Source organism: Lactuca virosa, chromosome 2, assembly GCF_052849685.1.
Source record: "Lactuca virosa cultivar CGN04683 chromosome 2, Lactuca_virosa_CGN04683_v6, whole genome shotgun sequence".
Classification (NCBI taxonomy): Eukaryota; Viridiplantae; Streptophyta; class Magnoliopsida; order Asterales; family Asteraceae; genus Lactuca; species Lactuca virosa.
In genome coordinates, this window is record NC_136427.1 from 40,851,649 (window position 1) to 40,875,385 (window position 23,737).

General features: G+C 34.5%; 2 protein-coding genes across 2 annotated transcripts; one reads left to right on the plus strand and one right to left on the minus strand.

Moving 5' to 3' along the window:
* The first annotated feature begins 1,385 nt into the window (after positions 1 to 1,385).
* Positions 1,386 to 3,673, plus strand: LOC145156312 (protein C2-DOMAIN ABA-RELATED 3-like). The gene is made up of 3 exons (XM_079075737.1): positions 1,386 to 1,704; positions 2,094 to 2,189; positions 3,299 to 3,673. Exons 1-3 carry the CDS (start codon positions 1,594 to 1,596, stop codon positions 3,593 to 3,595), a joined length of 504 nt encoding a protein of 167 aa, XP_078931863.1. The 5' UTR covers positions 1,386 to 1,593; the 3' UTR covers positions 3,596 to 3,673.
* Positions 3,674 to 4,562: 889 nt separating this feature from the next.
* On the minus strand, positions 4,563 to 9,121 carry DPB2 (DNA polymerase epsilon subunit B2). The gene is made up of 13 exons (XM_079075738.1): positions 8,872 to 9,121; positions 8,439 to 8,613; positions 8,134 to 8,287; positions 7,914 to 8,046; positions 7,678 to 7,754; positions 7,440 to 7,544; positions 7,218 to 7,298; positions 6,853 to 6,983; positions 5,646 to 5,740; positions 5,470 to 5,569; positions 5,226 to 5,340; positions 5,025 to 5,135; positions 4,563 to 4,935 (listed from the first exon to the last, which is right to left on the minus strand). The coding sequence occupies exons 1-13, from the start codon at positions 9,032 to 9,034 to the stop codon at positions 4,789 to 4,791; spliced, it is 1,587 nt and encodes a 528-aa protein (XP_078931864.1). The 5' UTR covers positions 9,035 to 9,121; the 3' UTR covers positions 4,563 to 4,788.
* Positions 9,122 to 23,737: the final 14,616 nt, after the last annotated feature.

The window sequence follows — 23,737 nt, forward strand, 5'->3', positions numbered from 1 at the left end:
CCTGATTTAATGTTGACCGTTAAGATATAATGCACACAATAACCTTAAGTTTTACTATTAAATAGTCGTTTAATCTTCAAAGAAAAGACGTCATTAGCGAAAAACGGGATACCTAACACCATTCTTGTAGATAAACATTAGTATGAGATATCAAGACGTAACACCAAATCTATAGGATCTGATATCAAGAACGATCACAAATCTAAACGATCTGAGGAAAAAGATCAAGACCTACACCATATCTATAGGATTTGATATCAAGAACCATCCCATATCTAAACGATCCGAGGAAAATACAACATGATGTACAGATCTACAAGATCTAACACCAAAAAAACACTAGTAAACAAGTTTACTTTGAAATACTCTGCACTAAACAACTTAAGTTAGATTTCTCAATGTTAATTTTGTATTTATATCAAGGTTCTAGATAACGTAAGGCGTGACTTGGCGGCAATGTCAAGCCTCAAGCTTTTCCGAGCATTGACGAGCCACGTAGTTTGTAAGGCGTGACTTAATGCGGCAATTTTGTATATAATTAATATTTTTATATGTATTTTCAACTATTCTTCTATTTTATACGCATATATAAGTTAAGGCGGCGATTTGGTAAAGCTTGGCGGCAGGCACAAGCCTTGGAGCTATGGCGAGTTTTTTAGAACATTGATTAATACAAACACTGTTATTCTCTACAATAATACACTTTGTCAGATAATTGGTAAAAAAACATTAAGATTAAAGTAACACAACATCATCTCATAGACAAAAAGCATATAATAAGATTATAGTAAGATAGTATCTTCTATCAGATAGATATACTAATTGAATATCATCTGTTAAACAGAGACAATATAGTAAGATTACAATAATATAATATCATCTGTCGTCACACATAGAGTACAAATTATCGTAAGTTAATAATCTCTAATTTTTTCGTAAAAAATAGATGAATTATCATGAATGAACTCAAAATATAGGGAATTTTATAAAAGATTACCGACTAAAATCTAAAATTACGGTCTAAAATCCTGAATTTGAATTTGTAAATGATTCATGGTTTCTTGTCATTTTATGTAAACATTTGTTGGGTTTTTGCCTTTAAGCTGTTAAAAGATAAATAAATAAAGTTATGTTTTTTTAACAAATAATGTCAAAGTTTTAGGACTTCGCTAGAAATTTCATTTCGAAAAAAACAAAATTAAAATTTCTTTTGTTATGGATCATAATTCATACAAAATCTAATTCCTCAAAACAAATAATATATTTTGCATTAATCCCCAGCGAGCTATATGATGGCAAACCATCATTGTATAACGAAATATGTTGACGATTGATCCATTAAAACAAGCACATTCATTTTGTTTGTTTTTGGCAAATGCGATCTTTAAGCAAATCTGAAGCGATGTCATAATACGTAAATCATTCATCCGAATGGTTCCCCCGATTTCCTAGAGGATATAAACCCACACATTTCATTCTAATCACATTCGCACCAATGTTCTTCCTTCTTTTCGAGTTTTGGATCCATTATACATATAAACAGTTTTAGCTGATACATAGAGAGATCAAAACAGGCATGAGGGATTGTTTCTAATGGATAATCCGATTGGTGTTCTTAAAATTAGGATCAAAAGAGGGTTGAATCTGGCTGTACGTGATTCAAAAGCAAGCGATCCTTACGTTGTGATCAAAACGGATAAACTGGTCACCACCCTTCTCTTTCTCTTCTCATTTTATTCAATCATATTCGTCATGGTTTTTCGTTTGATCCATCATATCTACGTAATTCTATAAACAATTTGAATATTATTAAGCAAATATTTGTTGGAATTGTTTTAATATCAATCCAAATAGTTAATAGAATTCTTCAAAAACCCACCAACAATCACAAATTCTAGAACCAAGATCGATGTTACAAAAGGTCGGAAAAAAGATTCCGTCGGAATTGCTAAGATTCCATCAAATGAAGAAAAGAATCATTCCTTAATTATTAAAACTAAAAATACCCCCTTTATAAATAAAAAGTTATTTAGAATTGTTAATATTGTTTTGGTTTCATTTTGATTAAATAAGTGTTGTTTTATTCAATGTAGAGAGTGAAGACTCGGTTTGTGAAAAAGGATTGCAACCCCGAGTGGGATGAAGAATTCGATTTTCCCATTTATGATCCTGAGCTTCCGGTTAGGGTGGTAAGTGTTGTATGGAAATAAGTTTTGTATGAATAAACTTTATTTTATTTTTAGAGTTGAATACATGAAATTAAATAACCATTTTATATTTGGGAAAATTCATGAAATAACCAAAAAATAAGATGTGTTTGAAAAAATATGACTATGGAAATTAAAGTTTCACAAAATGACCAAGCTTATTTTAGAAAGAGTCTCTTAGAAAATCTTTTTGACTCTACAGAACCCAAACTTTTTTGAGGAATTAGACACGTTTGCAAAAAGATAAAAACTGACTTCTGAAGTGATTGTTCAACAGAGACAATCTCTACATATTTGTACGTCTTCTGCGGAAATGTGTCTCTCTCTGCGGAATTGAAAAAAAAAACATTAATTGATCTAGATATTGAAAAACCATTTTCTGGATTTTTTTTTTCAAAAATACCACATTTCCGCAAAGGCACTGCGGATCCACATAGCAACCCTCTACGGATCTGTTCTACCTATGAGAAATTGATCTTCGCTGAAAATCTTTGTTTTTTGATGAATTTTGCCATAAAACACTTCAAATTACTCGTTCGATAGTCATATGTTAAAACATTGATTCAATTTAATCATTTAAATTAAAAAACCTACGACCTCACTGTCGGCTGTTTTCGATTGTGATTGATCGTCTGTCTTTCTTCTGCAGCCAACGAACTCATTTTCCACAGCAAAGGTTTTCCCAATCCGCAATGATTTTTTTTTAATATTTTATTTTTGTGTTTTTACTATTTTACCTATGCCACGTTAGTTTCTCAGAGCTTATACGCTTCCGCAAAGCCAAAAAGATCTCCTCCGAGACTCTCTCTAAGGAAAGCTTTGTCATTTCATGAAACTTCAATTGGTCATATTTTTCAAACACATCCTATTTTTTAGTTATTTCATATTGTTTAGAATGAAATTAAATAAAAATGATTATTTATTTGAGAGTTATTAGAGAAAACGAATGAAAGAAGGCTTTCTCAATCAATTCCTTATTTTTTTACAAAATTGGCTTTATATCTTTTTTCTTTAATTTATTTAAAAAAACATATTTCATTTATCTCAACTTAGAGTCGTATTTTGATGAATCTATCTATGATTGCATGCAGAAAGTATATGATCATGATACGTTTACATTGGATGACAAAATGGGATATGCGGAAATTGACGTGAAACCGATTTTGGAGGCACTAAATATGACAAAGGAAAACCATCACCCGAGTGGCACTGTTTTAACTACAATACAACCCATTCGAACAAATTTCTTGGCTGAAGAAAGCAATATAATGTGGGAAAACAACAAAATCTTTCAAGAAATGTGTCTCAGATTGCGAATGGTGGAACGTGGTTTAGTTGAACTCGAAGTGACTTGGATTAATAATCCGGATCCTGGTAGTAACACTTAGCCATTATTTTTGTTTTATCTATAAAAGAATATTTAAGGAAATGATGATATACTTGGGAAATAGAAGGACAAAAAAATAAATGAGACAGTTTTGTAGAAAGTTAAGAATAATAAAAGTTTTTTTTTCATTAAATCAAAACAAAACACTCACTAATGTGAGCTATGCAACACTATTTGTTGGTTCCATTTCACTATTTATTTGAACGCATATATTATTTTATTGAGCCTAGATCATCCATCATCATAATAGAAATTTTTTGGAACTTTTTCAAATAAAAAGCTCTTAAGGTCATGTTTGGCATACCAGTTAAAAAACTAGTTGTTAGTTGAAAAGCTAACTGTTAAATAAAAAACTAATATATAGCTGAAAAACTAGCTAATAAAAAAGAACGTTTAATAAAAAATAACATAACGTTTTGATAAAACAAACTGAAAAGTTAGCTGAAATATATAAAATAACATAAAAGAAACATAAAAAAATGTGTTTCTATAATTAACTAAGGGTATATTTGAAAAAAAAAATCTAAAAAACTAGTTTATGTAGTTTTTTAAAAAGCTAGCTTATAAACTATTTTTTGGTTTGTTAAACATGACAACTTAAAAAGGTCGAAAAATAAGTTAGTTTATCAATATGTTTATGGATGGAATTTTCTAGAAAATTGTAATATCATATTCATCAAGCTATATACTTGTTAAATTAAGTATATTATCCCTATTTGATTATTATATATTTCAACATATATTTTTTATGTATATTAATAAATAATTATATAAATATTAATATATTATTAAATGATTATTAATTTTAAATATTAAGATACATGTCTTTATCATCTTGTTCCACGTTTTGAGTATGAAAATTTGTCTTATTGACATTTGTTTTATAGTCTAATGTACATCAAACACAATACAAATTATTGTGTCATGTTATTTAAAATAATGTCAAACATTATAAAACACAAAAAAGATAAAAATTTAACAAGTGAATAATATTTGAACAAAAAGCAAGCCTAAAAAAACGTATTTCAACTATCTTTGGGTTACCTATTTGTCAACTCAAACAAAATTCTCATATCAACTTGCAAACAAGAAAAACTACTCGATCTAACTTTGTAAAAATCAAAATAAATACTTGATTCTTTTCTCTAAACTTCAAACTTTGACAAAATAATAATTGCACAATTATGATTGTGTTCAAGTGTCTAAAGCCGATAATTCAACTTCTTGATTGCAAGGCCGATATACCACAAAAGTGCTATCATTTGCAAAAGAACCCGGATTAAAGCAAGTAATACCCGTGTACTTGAATGCCTTTTGTTCACTACTATCACCCAATACAATCTGTAAAAATATGTTAAAAAGATTTTTTATTAGTAAATATTATAAATAAGTTATTTATAAAACTCCATGATAAAAAGAAAGAAATTTACCGTATGTGGAGTTGGATAGAGATGAAGACAGTGATCATAATTCCAAATAATCGGTTGAACACTTAAAGGAAGAGGGCATAGATGACTTTGATGTGTTATTGTAGCCACAAGCTGTATTTAAAAAAAAAATAACATTTTTTTTAAATAAAATATACATAATCAATAAAAGAAGAATGTAATAAGTAATAATAAGTAACTCACATGCTCAAAATGTTCACTTGTTTCTTCTGTTGAAGAAGGAATCAGACAATTCCTTCTCATTCTGTAAAGTAAATCTTGTCTGAAGAATACTATTTCCTGTGTGTAAAACTTGATTCTGATTTAAAAAAGAAGTCAGAATGTTAGTGCTTTAATAATTGCCATGATTCCGTTAATGAAAAGAAACAACTTCTTTTGATTGGAATGGAATGGAATGAATGATTCCATTCCTTTCCCGATTCCATACCTGCATGGATTGCTTGCAAATATGGCATTTGGCACGTGCTTCTGAAGCTCTACAGTTATGTATTTGGGTAATGCACACTTTGGTAGAACACTTGAAGGACCTAAAACAATAAATATAAAAACTAAAATATTTTTTAAAAAGAAAAAAGAATTTTAAAAAAAATCAATGAAATTTACCTGCATCTTCAGGTCCAGGAATGAAAAGGAATCTACTCTGCTCTTTCAACCTCGGATGCTTTGCAATCAGTTCCCCAAGCTTACCAAAACTCAATCTGAAGGGTAAAATTGTCTCATTTTTCTTAATGCAAAAAATAGCAATCTACTTTTGTTGATTTGTTTATTATAGCATCCTACTTTCATTTCTTCATACTACAACAATGTACTTTGAAACTACTACCAATTATAGCAATTAACCAAAGGGTTAATCTCATAAAAGACCTTATATTTTGTGTTTTTACCAGATTATACCTCAAATTTATTTTGCCTGAAAAAGTCCTTGTATTTTTTTCATTTTTCCTAATCTTGCCCTTTTAGTCATTTTTTTCCAAAAAAAAAATTGTAAAATGTGAGGGGTTTTTTTGAGAAAAACTAAAAAAGTTGAGGATTTATTTGGGGGAAATTGTCAAAAAGGTCCCATTATTTTCGGAAAAGTTACGATTAAGTCCCAAAAAAATTTAACAAAAAAGTCCCGATTATTTGATTTTACATGATAATATGTCATTTCCTGTTAAAGGAGAAAAAAAAGATCTTTTTGTTAATTTGAGCCAAAATGAAATAATCGGGACTTTTATGCTCAAAAAAAAATTTGGGACTTAACCGTAACTTTTCCGAAAATATTGGGACTTTTCTGACAATTTCCCTTTATTTGGAAGCATTTAGAAGGTTGAGGGTTTTTTTCAGAAAAAATGAAAAAAAAATACAAGATCTTCTCATGCAAATAATAAATTTGAGGTTTAATCCGGAAAAAAACACAACATAAGGTTTTTTATGAGATTAACCCAAAAAAAAATTATAAGGTCTTTTTCAGGAAAAAGATAAAGTTAAGGTTTAATCCAGAAAAAAAAAACACAAAATATGAGGTCTTTTATGAGATTAACCCTCAACCAAAATACAAAGCAACTTTTAATGCTATAAGTACAAGGCCTTAAAGTTATAAATATATATATATATATATATATATATATATATATATATATATATATATATAGAGAGAGAGAGAGAGAGAAGTACAATGTTGTAATAGAAAAAAAAATGAAAGCTTGATGCTATGATCACATATATAAGAAACAAAGAAAGTATGTTGCTATCTCTTGCATTTAGCCTTTTTTCTTAATTGAATATAATTTATAGGTCGTTAACTATAGAATGATATTAGAAATCTGACCTGATATTTGAGAAAGAATTGTATGAAAGGTTAAATGGATGTGAACAAAAATTTCCCATTAACACAAAAAGAGAAGGAACCACTTCAACTTCTTCATAACCATCTAGAACAATCTGTAGCTTTGCCATGGTCTTCTCTAATAAAAAAGATTAAAAAAAAGATATTAGGAAATGAATACACAAAACTCTTTTCTCCAATTTTATAACACAAAGTGGTTTTTAAACAATATATGCAACCATGTTTCATTCTAGGACCAATGATTAATGAAACATGATTGCATGTCATGTAAAAAAACAACTTTGATTCATAAAATGAGAAAAAAGGTGAAAATTTACAATGACAAGAGAATTTATACAAACTTATACCTCCTCATGATCCAACCAAATGTCAGAAAGTATGACAAACATTTCATTAACTGCCCTTGATTCCATTTCTGCAAGTCTAATCTGGAGAAAAGAAATCAAGGAAACTTCCAAAAAAAAAATCCTAGAAGTTGAGTGTAATATTAAGCAAAATATGAGTTACATGGTTATTAGATTATAGTTACTTGAAGTGAAATAAACCAATTAAAGGCCTAAAAAGGATACAGTGTCCTCTTTTGCAAGGGTCCCACCACCAAAATAATCAAGTCCTGTGAATAATGAGGTTGACTTCTCTCTATCTTCTAATGGTGGAAAACCAAATGTTTGAACCTGGATAACAATCAAGAATAAAAATGAGTCCATGAAAACTATGGATTAATCACAAACATATGATTTAAAGTTTGATGTTAGTGAACAAGTTTAACAAGGTTTAGTGAAAGGGTATAAATATAATAAGACTTACTTGAAAAGTACCATCTAAAAGCATTTCCCCTTGAGCTAAAACTATGGTGTTCTCTGAAAAATACCCTGTTGTTATTTTGTAAACAATGTTAAGGAAAACCATTTCATGTATGTGTAAGTTTATGGATTGTCGATCTTTAAATAACTCTCATCATAACTTAATTTTCTTTCAAGCAATCAATCCACTGTAAGTCTGTAACATAACAATTAAGAAAAGAAATCAAGTGATTAAGGATATTGCATTAGAAAGATTGATTTCAACAGCTCCTGTAAGGTCTTCTAAGTAGAAATGGCCATCTTCTAATTGAGATATGACACCCATTACCCAACATACTCCAGTTCGTCCAACTAGAGATTGAATTTTAGATATCTACAAAGAACAAATACCAAAATAATGTCAAAAGAGTTTCATATTTGCTAAAAATGAAGTGTTGAGAAAGAGAGAAAGAGAGAGAACCTCACAGCTACCGAATTCGGATAATTCACTATCAAATGAAGAACTTGAAAACTGTGGAATTCGAGAAAGCCTTTGCGACAACAAAAGAAATCTATCTCTATACAACCAAGCTTTTGAAGGAGCATCACCATGAATCGGAAGTCTCCCTGTATGTCTACATGAAATGAAAGATGTATAAATGACAACATTTGATTTCAGTATAAGCTTCATCTTAAAATGAACAATGATGACTGAAAGAATGTCTTTATTCTGATTTCTGACATGATAATGACTGAAGCACTACAAACACGAAGCAAAAGACTTACTCGCAAAAAATCTTTTTGATAGGATCATAACGGAATTTTGGAATTAGGAAGGCGTCAATTACACTGAAAGAGGAACTCGTATTTGTACCAAGAGTATCATCAGTTGCAGATGCAGCTTCACACAGCAGACTTACAACACGCTGTATAGGCTCTTTATCAAGAATTGAAGACTTCACTGTTTCAGGAACAGTTTATTAAAAGAAGAAAAATTAATATATAAATCCATCCAAAAAAAGAAGTGGAATTTTGATGTGTATAATGTCAAGTAAAAGTTTTTAGATGCAAATTTGAAAAGCACCGATTTGAAATCCAAACTCAAACATGGTAATTTTTGAAAAGTTAAGAAAGTTGCGAAAACCCTAAAAGTAAAAACACATGAAAACTTTCAAATTCGAGATCGAAGACATATAGTGGAAGGGGTTATGAAAAGTACATGATTGATGTTGAAGCTCATCAAGGAGGAGCTCAAGGGCTTCATCTTCAGCGTCTTCATAGTTGCTTAAGAAAGAAAGGATCTCAGTTAGGGCTTCTACTTTCAGAGTATAACCCCTCATTTTGCATTTCCTCTGTACTTTGTTTCTCAACGTTCCACTCATTTTGTTTCTCAGATATTTCGTTCTTCTTCCTCCCTTTCTTCAATCTGTGTGGATTCGATGAGAACCGAGAGAGAAGATAACTTTTGCGGCTGCTGAAAATGGCGGGAAAACTGCCACCAAAGTTTATATATATATTTGATGGGAAATTGGCATAAATAATTAAATACCGTTCATTTTTTAGATTTTTACATAATTTTACCGCCTCTTAACCCATTTTTTTACCAATTTAAACAATTATATATTTTATTCCTCATCATTAAAAAATGTCTTTCAAACAACTTCCTAAATGACCCTAATTATTCGAGATAATGATTTAAATGGTTAATATATTTTTCGATTTATATACATTTCATCACTCAGTTTTTTCTCCGTCCACATTTAGCCCTTCAACTTATAAACTTGTACACATTCAGTCTTTATGACCGTTAGAAAGTAAAAATGACTTAATAGGTTAATATATTACTCATTTTGTACACATTTAGTCATTGATATTTTTGTACATATTTAATCCTTAATATTTTTTTTGTTGCAAAATAAGTCATTTTTGTTTTTATATTCATTCAGTACTTATGAATGATTTCTTTGCATCTTACATGGGACATTCATTAATGAGATGTTTGGGACTTTTGCTATGTCCATCACGATCTCGACTACTTGGTTGTTTAGGTCATGTGTTCTGAACATCATAACTTCTTCATACGATCTCGGATTTTAACGATCTTTATATCCAAGCGTTTATATTTTAGTCTATTACAATTCATTTAGATTACTCCAGTTTAAAAGTAATATATTTTTACTTACGATCTTTATATCCATATGTTTTATATGAATGCATGTATGGATGTTTTTTTTATAAAATCGTAAGTAAAAATATATTACATTTTAACGAGAGTAATCTTAACAAAAATTGCAATAGACTCAAAAAAACGAACAAGTGGATATAAAGATCATTAAAATCTAATATCGTATGAAGAAGTTACGACGTTCAAAATACAAGACCTAAGCCAAACCATAAGACCTACGAAACCACGCGTCGAGATTGCGATGGACATAAGCATCAACAGCCTCAAACACCTCATCAATGATTGTCCCGCGTAAGATGTCGTGAAAAAAAAAACTAAAGAAATCATTCATAAGTATTGAATGAGTACAAAAACAAAAATGATTTTTTTTGAATATATATATATATATATATATATATATATATATATATATATATATATATTAAGGACTAAATATGTACAAAAATATTAAGTACTAAATGTGTACAAAATGAGAAATATATTACCGTAACATCCCAAAATTCATAAAAATTTAAAATTTTCAAAAATAATCATTAACCATCATTGTTTACAAAAAGAGTCATTATCTCAAAAGTAAAGTCGTATCAGAGTGTCCCAAAAATCAATATCATCAAAATAGGAAGATGTGCACGATCAGGCATTCGCTTTCCCACGATCCTCAGAAATACCTGAAACAATAATCTAAAATTGTAAGCCAACGCTTAGTGAGTTCCCCCAAAGTACCACCACACAAACATATAATCAAACAAATATCGTGTCCACAACCTCCCGGTTGGATTACCCCTGGCCCACAACCTTTCGGTTGGAATGCCCCGACCCATAACATTCCGGTTGGATTGCCCCGGTTTGTTGACTTACAACACGAAGTCGTAGTCTCAACCGCAACATATGTAACGCCCGAGTTTCTAGCTAAACATTATTATAATGATGTAATAGTTAGGTTCAACAATTGTAACGTATTTTGAAATAATGAATAAGAATTACTTAAGTATTATGTGATTTATGTGCAACATATGTGCTTATAACGATATAATAAAATAATAATGAAAATATGCGTCAAAAATAAAATAATAAGTAGACCCAATATCTTTCAAAAAAGTTGAATAGTCGTAACAAGGATTCCGGGGATATAAGGAACGCTAAAATCCGACTTACAACGAAGAAGTTATGACTCGTCGAAGTTTTACGACTAAACCGGCACAACGTCGTGTATCGTAAAAAGTGAATTTTTGATAAGCTACTTTTTATCATTAGAAATCTAAATTAAAGTTGTAGTATACGTTAAACCGAGAGCGTGCATATAGATAACGTCCAAATCTGACTTCGTTTGAGGAAGTTATGATTTTTCTAAGATTTAGCGTAGCAGTGCACAGCCCGAAAATCGAATTTTAGATCGATCGATTTTTATCCGACACAACCTAAATGAGAATTGAAGATCTCATTAATAAGAGCTAAACGATATAAATACAGTCGAAAACGGACGTCAGATGACAAAGTTATGAATTTTTAACCGACTTTAACTGTCCAAGTCTGTTAAAATATAACTTTAAAAATAAAGTCAAAATTAGCCAACATAGTCTAAAAGAAAGTTGTAGATTTCGTCGATACTTACGTGTGGATATAAAGAACTTCAAAAACGAAGCTCGTATGCGAAAGTTGCGGATTTTAGAATATAATTAGTTTTTTGAGTAACCAGCGAGTAACACAGGGCGCAATTTGAGCCGCACCTTCTTCCCCACGGCTTTGCACGAGATCGTGACACGTGGCATATTACGCCTAGCGTAATTTTGAGTACGCTCAGCGTAACCCTTAAAAACCCATTACGCTCAGCGTACTCGGTGCTGGCAGCCTATAAATAGAATGTGTTTTTCACTATTTTTCTTACATCTCTTCACCCATTTCTCTCCCAAACACCCCCAAACCATATAAGTCTTTCCCTAGAACCTCCTTGGTGTTAGTAGCGAGTCCCGGAGCACCAGAAGGTCCCAAGATGAAGAGCTTTCGGCTCAGAAGTTCTGCCCGTATAGAGCTCGGTCTCTCGCTAAACCCCCCCTTGTAATTGAGTTATGCTTACCATATCAATGCAAAACTGTACCTGCCTCACCGGAGCTAGCCGGTACGGTGCCTTGGTTATCGGAGCTGCACCCAGCACCAAATCAATGCAAAACTGTACCTGCCTCACCGGAGGTACCCCAGCCAGCTCCTCGGGAAAGATATCCCGAAAATGTCGTACAACCGGTACACTGTCCAAATCTGTCGTGGTCTCAATTAGGAGTGAGCAAAAATCGCACCGCAACTAAAATTAACCGTAAAAACCACATAAACCGCAACCACAATAAAAACTGATGGTGTGGTTTTCTGTTTTTCAAAAACCGCAAATTGTGGTGCGGTGCGGTTATTAGTTTTCAAAAAACGCAATAAAACCGCACCGCGCCGCATATATTATATACAATTTTTTTTATTAATTATTAATATATAAAATATTGAAAATAAGACAAGTTTAAATAAGGATAAAATTCTAAAAGACAAAAGTATTAGTTTTTTGTTATGTTTATCTTAAAAAGAAGGTGAAATTTGACAATTTTAAGATATTTATTGGTAATTACTAGTGATTTGACGTTTTTAAGATATTAGTTGTTTGTGATTTAAGTTAATTGTGTTATGCTTTATGGTTTTTTTTATTATTACAAGTAATATGTTTGAACTCTAAACTGTGGTTAAAAACCACACAAAATAACCGCACCAAATCTATGCGGTTAATAACCGAAACACAAAAAAAAAAAAAAAACAAAAAAAAAAACAAAACAAAACAAAACCGCACCGCAAAAATAACCGCCTAACCACACCGCAAAAATAACTGCACCGAACCGCACCACGCTCACCCCTAGTCTCAACCCTCGTATCCGAGATGTATGCCAGAAATCCCGAACAAACCTAATGGAGAAGTCTCCTAGCCCTCGCAGCTGAACAGAGGGTTGGCCCTACGAGGCCCTCTCTCCCCGAATAACCAGTTCTACCCCACTTGGGGTTCGAACTCTCACCAGCTGGTGCTCGCAGTCTATCATGGCCCCATTGGCCCCCAACCAGTCCATTCCGATGATCACCTTCAGCCCTCGGAACGGTATCGGAACCAAATTAACACGAAACCTCTCCCCAAACACATTCAGGACACAATCCTGATATACCCTCGCAGCACTCACAGTGCGGTCATCCGCAATCTCCACCTCAAGCGGGGAATCCAAAGTCCCCGGAGTATCCCGGAACTTTTTGCTAAGCGCAAGAGATACGAACGATCTGGTAGCTCCCGAATCAAAAAGAACATGAGCCGACATACCTTTGACCAAAAAGGTCCCTATACAAGGCACATATAAGCATAACAAATAATATCAACAGGAAAAATAAATTATGTACCAGCCACGACGTCTGGAGCTGCTCGAGCCTCCTATGTGGTCAACTAAAATGCGCGACTCTTCACCGCAGGAGCATCCGCCTTGGCAGGGCGGCCATCAGTGATCCTCATTGTGGCGGGCGCAGGCGCCGTCACCGCTCCTCCCCCTCCCTGTAACCTCGGGCAATCATCATTTTTATGGTCGACTTGGTTGTAATGGAAACAAAACAAGCCCTTCTTGGGGCAGTCCCTGCTCACATGGCCTGGATGACCACATGTATTGATGGGTTTTATACAAACAATCCTATGTGTGCATGCAACCCTAGAGTTGGATCTATGTTTTCACTATTAGTTATACAACTTTATGAACACAAAAGAACCCTAGCATGCATCTACTATTTTCGAAATTGACATAGGAGAATAGAATACATACCTTTTGTTGTTATGTAGTAATAACAACTAGTTCCTTGAATTTCCTTAGCTCTTGAAAGCAAGTACCACAAGTGTAGTACCTCTAATGGCTCACAAACACACTAGGTGAAAGGATGAATATGGGAGAGAGGAGAGAAGGATATCTTGCCCTAAAATTCGTCCCTTTTAGGGTTTCCCAAGGCTTGGACGAATTCTAGTGCCTTAGGGTGCTATTTATACTTGAGGCTAGCTAGGGTTTCAAGGTGGAAACCCTAATCCCTTAGCTTAGGGCCTAAGCAAGTCCATGGACTCCTTTCCTTAAGCCCTTGGACGAAAACTCCTAGATCCTTCTAGGATTTTCGTTCAAGCCTTAATAAAAGTGATCCAATAGCCCAAAGTCTCAACTATCAAATAATTACAAAACAGCCCCTGTACTTTTAATTAATTCCTTTAATCCCGAAATTAATTCCTAATTAATTTCTGATTAAATGCTAATTAATAATATGATTCCAAATTATTATATTAATCATATAATATAATAAATAAATCATATTTATGCCCTAATCAACCTCTCTCCTTAACTGTCATCCTGTCTAGTCACCAGTGTGAAGGCAACCCAAAAGGACCATGCTCACAATCGGGTCAAGTAAATACCAAAATAGTTATGGACTTAGACACTAATCCAACAGTCTCCCACTTGGATAAGTCTAATAACTATTCTGCGTATGACTTCAGAACCTGATAAGCAATCGTAGCTTCCAAAAGCGCTGTCAACTCTGATCTTATCAGATACGCGTGTCCTTTAGATAAGGGATCATATATTCCTCCATTCTACAAGATATCGTATAGACATGAGACATGGATTGAAATCATTCTCTCAGTCTATATGTCGTTTCCCGATTTCCGATTTATGACGACTGACTAATTGAACAAATCAAATCAGTCCTGGCCCGGCCGAGCACTTTCCTTTGTCATCACTAAATCATCGAGGGGCCCACAGATATCACTTTTATCCCACCTTGGGTAAAAGGAATGGATAAACTTCGACTCAAATGCTTGCTTGCACCTACTAATCGAATCACACACAACAATAAGTTTTATAACACCAAGTTACTGGTACGTTTACTTATTGTCAATGTGCAACCGACCAGCAAATAACAACTCACACGTCTCGGTTTCAAGAATATACAATGTTATCGTCTCACCAATCACTCGTGATAAAACCATGAAGTGATTCAAATGAGCGTGGGTTTAATCCAATACTCTAATCTTATCAAAGCACTCATGAACTCTGCAGCAAACTTGTGCTATGTCTAAACACTTTAGACAATCTACAGACAGATTCATGACAGTCTTCCTTCATACCTACTTCCAACGTATGACCGACTGTGGATGTTTGAATAACCTAGTTATTCTGGAAGTCAAAACATGCAAAGTGAAACGCAATAATAATATTAATCCTATATGGCCCCAAAACTTTTGAGCGTAAATAAAAACACTTTTATTTAAACACCATATTGATTACTCATTATTCATTGTTTACTGTTTCAGACAATCAACTTATTACTCGAATTATAACCACAATTGTCCCATGCTCCAAGCATGCACACTTTGGTTTCCTATGGTCCATACTCTGTGAAATAGATCAATTGAAAAACTTTCCCAATGAAACTCATTTCACAATCCCCAATTTTTTTTTATTATTAGTATAAGAATACCAAATTCTTGCCACTTTTAGAATATGTCAGATTCTAACACTTTATGCAATGATTCTTTCGTAATGTCATAGCACAAAAGTCACCAAGACCCGGCTAATGAAATTACTAAGTTCTCTATCAGAAATTGTTACAAAACAATTTTATAGATGTGATGTCTCTCACTCAAAGTACATTTCTTTGAACATCCTTTTGCATAAAAGTTTCTAATCTACATAGAGTCTTAATATCCAACTCCCATTAATGGAAACATTTCCATATTTGCTATATGACAACTTATTCTTAATAGAATCTTATCTATTCATAATAATGTCAATATAGTCCATCCAGTACTATACTTCCAACTACTCACAAGCGACAAATCCTCAGTGAACCTCAGACCGTCCTTTGATAGTTGTTTAATTATTTTAGTCAAAACCGATTCTAGTCCTTTTTCCCTCTTAATGCCCTAGGCATTTGGAAAATTTAGAATGGTCAAATATTATAACATATGCAATCGGTCCCATACCCGAAGCGTATTAGACACGATGCATAATGTCTCATATAAAGACGTGATACTTTATCAGCCTTCTGCCATAATATTTTATGTGCCATGTTCCCGCAATTCGAACTATGAAGAGGGATGCCGTAATCATGATCGAATTTTGAGAATGCACTATGTATCTTTGACTAAATTTATTAACATTTATCGATCTAAGCTTTAGAATTTTGAAACGAAGTATAATATTCTCTCCCTTAATTATAGCAAAACAACTTTTCAACCCTTGCAACTTTGCAAAGTGAATCTTTGTTTTCTATAATTAATATTGCTAACTTGCAATACTTACCATAATAATCATGCTCCCACTAACATGATGATTATTTTCTTACCAGCATAACACTTATGCTCCCACTAGCTTTGACATGTATTCAGAAAACAATTGGACTTCTAGAAAACAATGCTTATTGAATTCCTTAAGTTCATATTTCTAATATCTAATGCTTTGATAAGCCTTTATCTAAGCTTTTTAAGCTCATACACCTTTGCCTTAGATAGCTCACATGTGTGTCTAAACAATTCAGAATTTATGTTAATAAGTCCCAAATGTTCAGATCAATTGCCAAATCTCACAATTCGAACTATGAAAAGGGATGCCGTAATCATAATCGAATTTGAGAATACAATTTTCACAATTGCTTTCTTCTTAAAATCTCTCTTAGTGAAAGCATTTCCTCACAATCATTTTCATAAAGGAGGAAAACCTTATGACACTTAGATTTTATGATGTATGTGTTCCTATCCATGTAAATTTGTCAAAACGAAAGTTTGCGACAAATCCAAAACATTATGGACTGAACTTGTTCAATCTTGATTTCTTGCCTCATGGTAACATGAATGCCCACCATATCTTCCAAGCAACTCACCCTTTCATATCAATGTACTTTCCATTGATCGAGGTGCTTTGTCTTTATGCATTCAAATGAGAACTCATAGAACTCACACGCATAATTAACTCAATTGGAATGGCACAGAAAAAGAGTATGTCATCCACGATAGGCTTTAAACCTCAAGTCGTGTGCTAGTGATGATCAACTAGGTTTACTCTTGATTTGTTCTTGAAACTTTTCAAGACCATTAAGACTCCCACTGACTCCTTGACATATAAGATTCTCTTGTCAAGAACCATTTCTTGACAAACAAATATTCAAGAGTTAGTGTAGCCTTTTGTCAAGTTCAACACTTCACACAATTGGTCCTGGTTGGTCTTTGTCTTATCCAAGACATCACAACTTACCAATTTCAAATGTGCAAGAATAAGAAAACTTTTTAAATTCCACATCTGTCGAGTGTTATAAACCTATTTAAGACTTGTCACTCATGTCAGAATCTTGACTCTAAGACTTGATATTGGAACGAAGTATGATTGACTTCTTGATTTAACCATTTCTACAATTCTTGATTCCTCTTCTTAGACATGCAATTGCACTAAGACTCACTTAGAGGATCAATTGAGATATGGTTCTTAATCATTAAGACTTATCATAAAACACAATAAAAGGTACTCTCCCTTCTTCTTAGAATAGAGAAACTTTTATCTTTCTGCCTACTTGATTCTTCTTATTCGTTCTGCTATTGATTTAAACTCTTCAATCAACTCAGAATTATACTTAATCTTATAAGTATAATCATATTTACTAACCTTTAGTAAATCATGACGAATATCTTTATCACTCTTGTGGTGGACTTGATCAACGCACAACCTAGTGTACTCGATCTCCTGGTCCTTCTCTTGACACTTTGCCAAAGAATTAGTCTAATTTCCAAAATATGAAGTTTCTCATTCATCACGCAACCAAGTTGTATGATTCCAAGTTTCTGTCCAATTGAAACTTAGGTGATGAGAATCTTCCTTTATTTGGCAAATCCTCGACATTTCACAAATAACATAATCAAGAATCACATCCAATTCAACATTGCTAAAATTAGAAATACATAAACATCCATTTTCACATATGCCATTGCAAGGATAAATAAATAGGACGAAATCAAAATTCATTCTATTGCGGAAAAACTTGTCCTTACAATGCAATTCAAATGAAAACTATGCTATTTCAATTTCTAAGCAATCTATTCTAACTCTAAAGTAGTAGCTCAAAAATCCGATCTTCAAGCAATGCGATCGAAATCCATTTCTTCACGATCAGATTCAGCTTACTTCTTCCCTTAAGCTTCCTCTCTTTTCTTCGATCCTACAAAACATCAAAATGTAATCTTATCACATCATGTATTGAAAATCAAAGAATAGGAACTTATAGAGTTAGTTATTGGATATTACCTGAAGTAGAGCCATACGTCTTGACTCTCCCATCTCTTAGATCTCTCAGGTAAACAGGGCAGCTTCGTCTCCAATGCCCCTTCTCTTGGCAGTAGAAGCAGATGGACTTTTTTGGAATGGCACAAGGAACTATCTCAGAATTTACCTTTTCTGGATTTCCAATGTCACTATTTTCAATGTCCATTGAAGTTTGGGAGTTTGATTTGCCAGACAAATTTGCTCGATTAGCACGCCAAATCATTTCTGATTCAGCAGCTATAAGCAAATAGGTCAAATCAATGAGGGTCACGTCATGGTCCATCATATAGTATTCTCTAACGAACTCACTATATGATTCAGGAAGTGACTGAAGAACCCAGTCAACAGCCAACATTTCTGAGATATCGACACCCATCATCCTTAACCTATCAATGTGTGACTTCATCTCTAAGATGTGTGCACACACAAGTTTCCCATCTTCGTGTTTACTTGCCAATAGGGCTTGAGTGAGCTTGAACTTTTCAAGCCTTTGAACTTGTGGGTTAGGGAGAATAATTGGAGGAGGTGGAGGAAGTGAAGCATGACTCTCATTTCCTTGATCGTATCGTGGAACGTCATCTTCATTTGGAAAGCTTGTTCCAAGGGACTTGGGAAGACCATTGTAAGATTTAGACATCTACAAAACGGGAGAAAATTCAAGTTAGTTGATAAGAATCCTTGATGTAACACCCAAATGAAACATCAAGGCTAGGATCCAACACAACATTCTACAACCTAGAAGAGGGATGCCGTAATCTAGTTGCAGAATATTTGAAGGTAGGTAAATGACGATTTACCAATTCCCACCATGAAAAACGAAAAAGAAATTTAAGTTTTAAATGAATTGAAACTCCTAGATCTTTTGAGATTCATTGAACTTTTCAATGGCATGTTTAATCTCGATTATGCCCTTCTATTTGTGACTGGGATGCCGAGGATCATAAACAAGGTGTGAATAACCATACGAATCACGTGGTGCACCCAATTGCTACTATCACCTAATCAATGTGCCGGTTAGCCACACACGCTCCATTGATCTATGATAAACATCGAGCCACCCTTCGCCACCAATGTCAATCCCAAATTAGTGTGCCGGTTAGCCACACACGCTCCACTAACGTTTGACAAGGGTACGAAGTGTAATTCCATGGATTAGCATACAAATTCACATTTTGCCCTAAAGTAACTAGAATTTGGGAATTTGTAAAAGCATGTAGTTACTTTGTACTTCATTATACTTATAATGGAAGGTTTCGTCCTATCCTACCCGTTCGGCTAACGACCCTCCACTAGTCAAGAGTGCGGTGGGTAAGAGTGGATACCCATTCAATCGCCATTTTATAGGCAATTTCCTTAAACACCCCTTATAGACCAGCTTCGTGAATGAGGCCTACTAACGGTAAGACTGACTGTTTACTTATACATATATAATATTAGACTTTTAATGTCATATATATATAGTATAGGGTGTATTTTACACTTTTAAAATACTAGGTGGTTTTATTAACTTTCCAAAACCATAAGGGTGTAATTTGAACTTATTCAAAATACGAGGGTTTTAGAATTTAACATTTCAAAATTAAACTTTTAATCAACTTTTAAATTCCAAAACTTGAGGGCAAGTTTTGAAACTTTTCAAAACAATTAGGTTTTAATCTCACTTTAAAATTTTCGAAATTTAAGACTATTTAAATTAAAATTTTAAATATTAAAACTCTTGATTTAATAATTATCTTGAATTAAACTATTAATTTCAATTATTAAATCATAAGGGATTATCTAGATCATAAAGGATAATTACCAATTAAACAATTAATTTATCCTAATCCTTTTAATCCCTCTAAATTTCGAAAATCATGGGATAGGATAATTCAAAATCTTTAATTACCATATATAACCATTAAAGGATAATTACAAGATATGGGGTAATCCAAATACCTAAAATTTAGGATCTTATCTTGGGGAGGAGGCTAATTTCGAAAATCATGGGGTTTTACAAACCCTAGATTTCGAAATCTTGAGGCTTAAGGAAAGGATTTGAAAACCCTTTCAAAATTTCGCAAATTAGGGTATAGAAACCCTAATCTCGAAATCTCTAGCCTTCTAGGGTTTATTGGCTATAAACCCTAGTATGTCAAGTTCATACATTTGAATAAAGCTAATTGAAAACAAAAAACCTGTCTCTGATATCACTGATGAGTTTTATACAAACAATCCTATGTGTGCATGCAACCCTAGAGTTGGATCTATGTTTTCACTATTAGTTATACAACTTTATGAACACAAAAGAACCCTAGCATGCATCTACTATTTTCAAAATTGACATAGGAGAATAGAATACATACCTTTTGTTGTTATGTAGTAATAACAACTAGTTCCTTGAATTTCCTTAGCTCTTGAAAGCAAGTACCACAAGTGTAGTACCTCTAATGGCTCACAAACACACTAGGTGAAAGGATGAATATGGGAGAGAGGAGAGAAGGATATCTTGCCCTAAAATTCGTCCCTTTTAGGGTTTCCCAAGGCTTGGACGAATTCTAGTGCCTTAGGGTGCTATTTATACTTGAGGCTAGCTAGGGTTTCAAGGTGGAAACCCTAATCCCTTAGCTTAGGGCCTAAGCAAGTCCATGGACTCCTTTCCTTAAGCCCTTGGACGAAAACTCCTAGATCCTTCTAGGATTTTCGTTCAAGCCTTAATAAAAGTGATCCAATAGCCCAAAGTCTCAACTATCAAATAATTACAAAACAGCCCATGTACTTTTAATTAATTCCTTTAATCCCGAAATTAATTCCTAATTAATTTCTGATTAAATACTAATTAATAATATGATTCCAAATTATTATATTAATCATATAATATAATAAATAAATCATATTTATGCCCTAATCAACCTCTCTCCTCAACTGTCATCCTGTCTAGTCACCAGTGTGAAGGCAACCCAAAAGGACCATGCTCACAATCGGGTCAAGTAAATACCAAAATAGTTATGGACTTAGACACTAATCCAACATGTATAACATACCGGGCCTGTCACCCGACAGACTCCACTGTGCGATCTCCCACATTTGGCACAACGGCCACGGACATGCTGGCCCCTACCATATGAATCAGAAGTCTTAGGCTTTTTAGCCTGACATACCGTTGTCTGAACCTGCTATGGATTCCGCTTGGTGTGGGACTCCAACTCCATCTCCCGCTCCCGGGCCTTCTCCACCATTTCATTCAGGGTTTTTCACCCTGAAAAGCTCACGAACTCACGGATATCATCCCTCAACATGGAATGATACCTCGTCCTCCTCATATCCTCATCTGCAACATATTGCGGGATCAATAGTGCTCGTTCCCGAAACTTGGCAGTGATCTCCGCTACAGTCTTGGTGGTATGTTGTAACTCCTTAAACTCCCTCACTAAACGTTGCACCTCAAGGGATGGTGCAAATTCCAAGTCAAAACGTCTGAAAAACTCCTCCCATGACATCTCAGCCACTCCAGCTGATCCCACCTGGTGGGTCACCTCCTCCCACCAATCCCTGGCTCGGTCCCTCAACATGCATGAAGCAAATCCCACTTTTGCCGCCTCGGGGCAAGAGCTCGTGCGTTGGGCATTCTCCATGTCTTCCACCCAGCGTCGACTAACTATGGGGTCCCGGTCCCCAAAGAACTCAGGCGCTCCGCACGCCTTGAACTCCCAGAACGAGGGAGTTCGGGCCCCAACCTAGCCCGCAGCAATCTCGGCTCGAAAAGACCTGAGCCGCTCCTCCATGATCTCCATCATCCCCTCCTTGACGGTCGCGAAAGGCATTGGGGTAGTGTCAAGAATGCCCCTCGTAACCTCAGTTGCGATAAGCTCGTGCAGCCTCTCGTCAATGGGCTCTGTGACGTAGCCCGACCCGGATCCTGATCCTGATCCCCTTGCTCCGTGACGCGTCACCACCATCCTGATCTAAAATACCATAAAACATAATGATCAAGATATCCAAAATGGGGATCCTTCCACACCGGTCTCCTTAGAGCTTCCAGATCTAACTTTAGTTCGGGTAAAGGTCTTGTGCACTTAGTAGTACGGGCACAATACTAGCTTCCACACCTACATGTACCTTCCCCAAGGATCTATCTGATAACTCTAATTTGCCTTAGAACAAAACATATCTCATAGACTGCCACATAACTCAAATCCTAAGCTACCCTAAGATTTGCTCCATTCCCACCAAACCCGAACTCAAATCAATCATAACAGGTTGCCTTATGCATGCAAATTATACACAGAACAGGATCAAATAGATTGTCAAATAACAGACTCTACCCTAGGACCACAACCAAACACGAAACAGGAAATAAGGCCAAATCAATTATTTTAAGGCTAAAAGATCCTAACCGTATACAATTTTGAAAGCATACACATAGAAAGATCCATCCGATTATCACATTTCAAATATCAATATAGCATGGCTAACATATTAGGGAAAAACACTTACTTGAGCTCGGCCGATTACGCATATTGCACTCTCCCTTTTTCTTACACGAAATCGGTTTTTAGAAGTTTTTAACTTTGATTTTGAAAAACAATTTTACCATTTCCTCAGTTTGAGTTCTGACATACTCGGGAGTATGCCCGAATCCATCAAACCAAGGCTCCGATATCAACTTGTAACATCCCAAATTTCCAATAAAAAATTTCATTTTTAAGTAACGAAATCATTCCCATAAAATATAAAATTCCAATGACATTTGTTTTCAAAATCAATAACATCAAACAATTTATTCATAATATCAAAGTGTCACCAAATAAAATGCCAGATAGTGCATGTTACGCCATCACGCCGGACTCTTGCCCTTAGATCCTGAAGTACCTGAAACAACCAACAAACTGTAAGCTAACGCTTATTGAGTTCCCCATAACATACCCCCATAATCCACATAATCACATAAACCATATAAGCTACATAAGCCATGCATATAAACATATAAGGACGTCATGGAAACCCTCAATGGTCTTACACCGGGTGCCAATGGAACCCCCATGTGGTCTTAACCCACTACCATGGGAACCCCCACATGGTATTAACTACCTGCCATGGGAACCCCTACAAGGTCTTAACTACCTGCCATGGGAACCCCCACATGGTCTTAACTACCTGCCCCTACATGGTCTTAACTGCCTGCCATGGGAACCCCCACATGGTCTTCCTAACCACAGAAATGTCACATAAGATAAACATGCAAACAACTAGGATGTCATGGAAACCCTCCAAGGTCTTACACCAAATGCCATGGGAACCCCCGCATGATCTTAGTCCACTGCCACGGGAACCCCCCGCGCTCTTCCATGCGAGTATCATACGAACAACTAGCATATCACATATCACGTAATCAACTATCATTCCACATAACACATAATGGGATAGCCTTGGTGCCTTTGACCCATTGGTATGGTGAAGAGACTCACCTTCGTCTACTGAACACGAAAATTGCTAGCCTAACAGTCCGAAACCACCCGCACTGAGCAATAATACCATTAACCCAAAATTAGGATTGAATATAACCTAATTAA

Coding starts and splice junctions, on each gene's coding strand:
- DPB2 (XM_079075738.1), bottom strand. CDS start 9,034: ATGAGTGGAACGTTGAGAAACAAAGTACAGAGGAAATGCAAAATGAGG. Junction 5,341..5,469: donor TTTGCAAGCAATCCATGCAG/GTATGGAATCGG, acceptor TTTTTAAATCAG/AATCAAGTTTTACACACAGG. Junction 5,136..5,225: donor CAAGTGAACATTTTGAGCAT/GTGAGTTACTTA, acceptor TTTTAAATACAG/CTTGTGGCTACAATAACACA.
- LOC145156312 (XM_079075737.1), top strand. CDS start 1,594: ATGGATAATCCGATTGGTGTTCTTAAAATTAGGATCAAAAGAGGGTTG. Junction 1,705..2,093: donor TGATCAAAACGGATAAACTG/GTCACCACCCTT, acceptor TATTCAATGTAG/AGAGTGAAGACTCGGTTTGT. Junction 2,190..3,298: donor CTGAGCTTCCGGTTAGGGTG/GTAAGTGTTGTA, acceptor GATTGCATGCAG/AAAGTATATGATCATGATAC.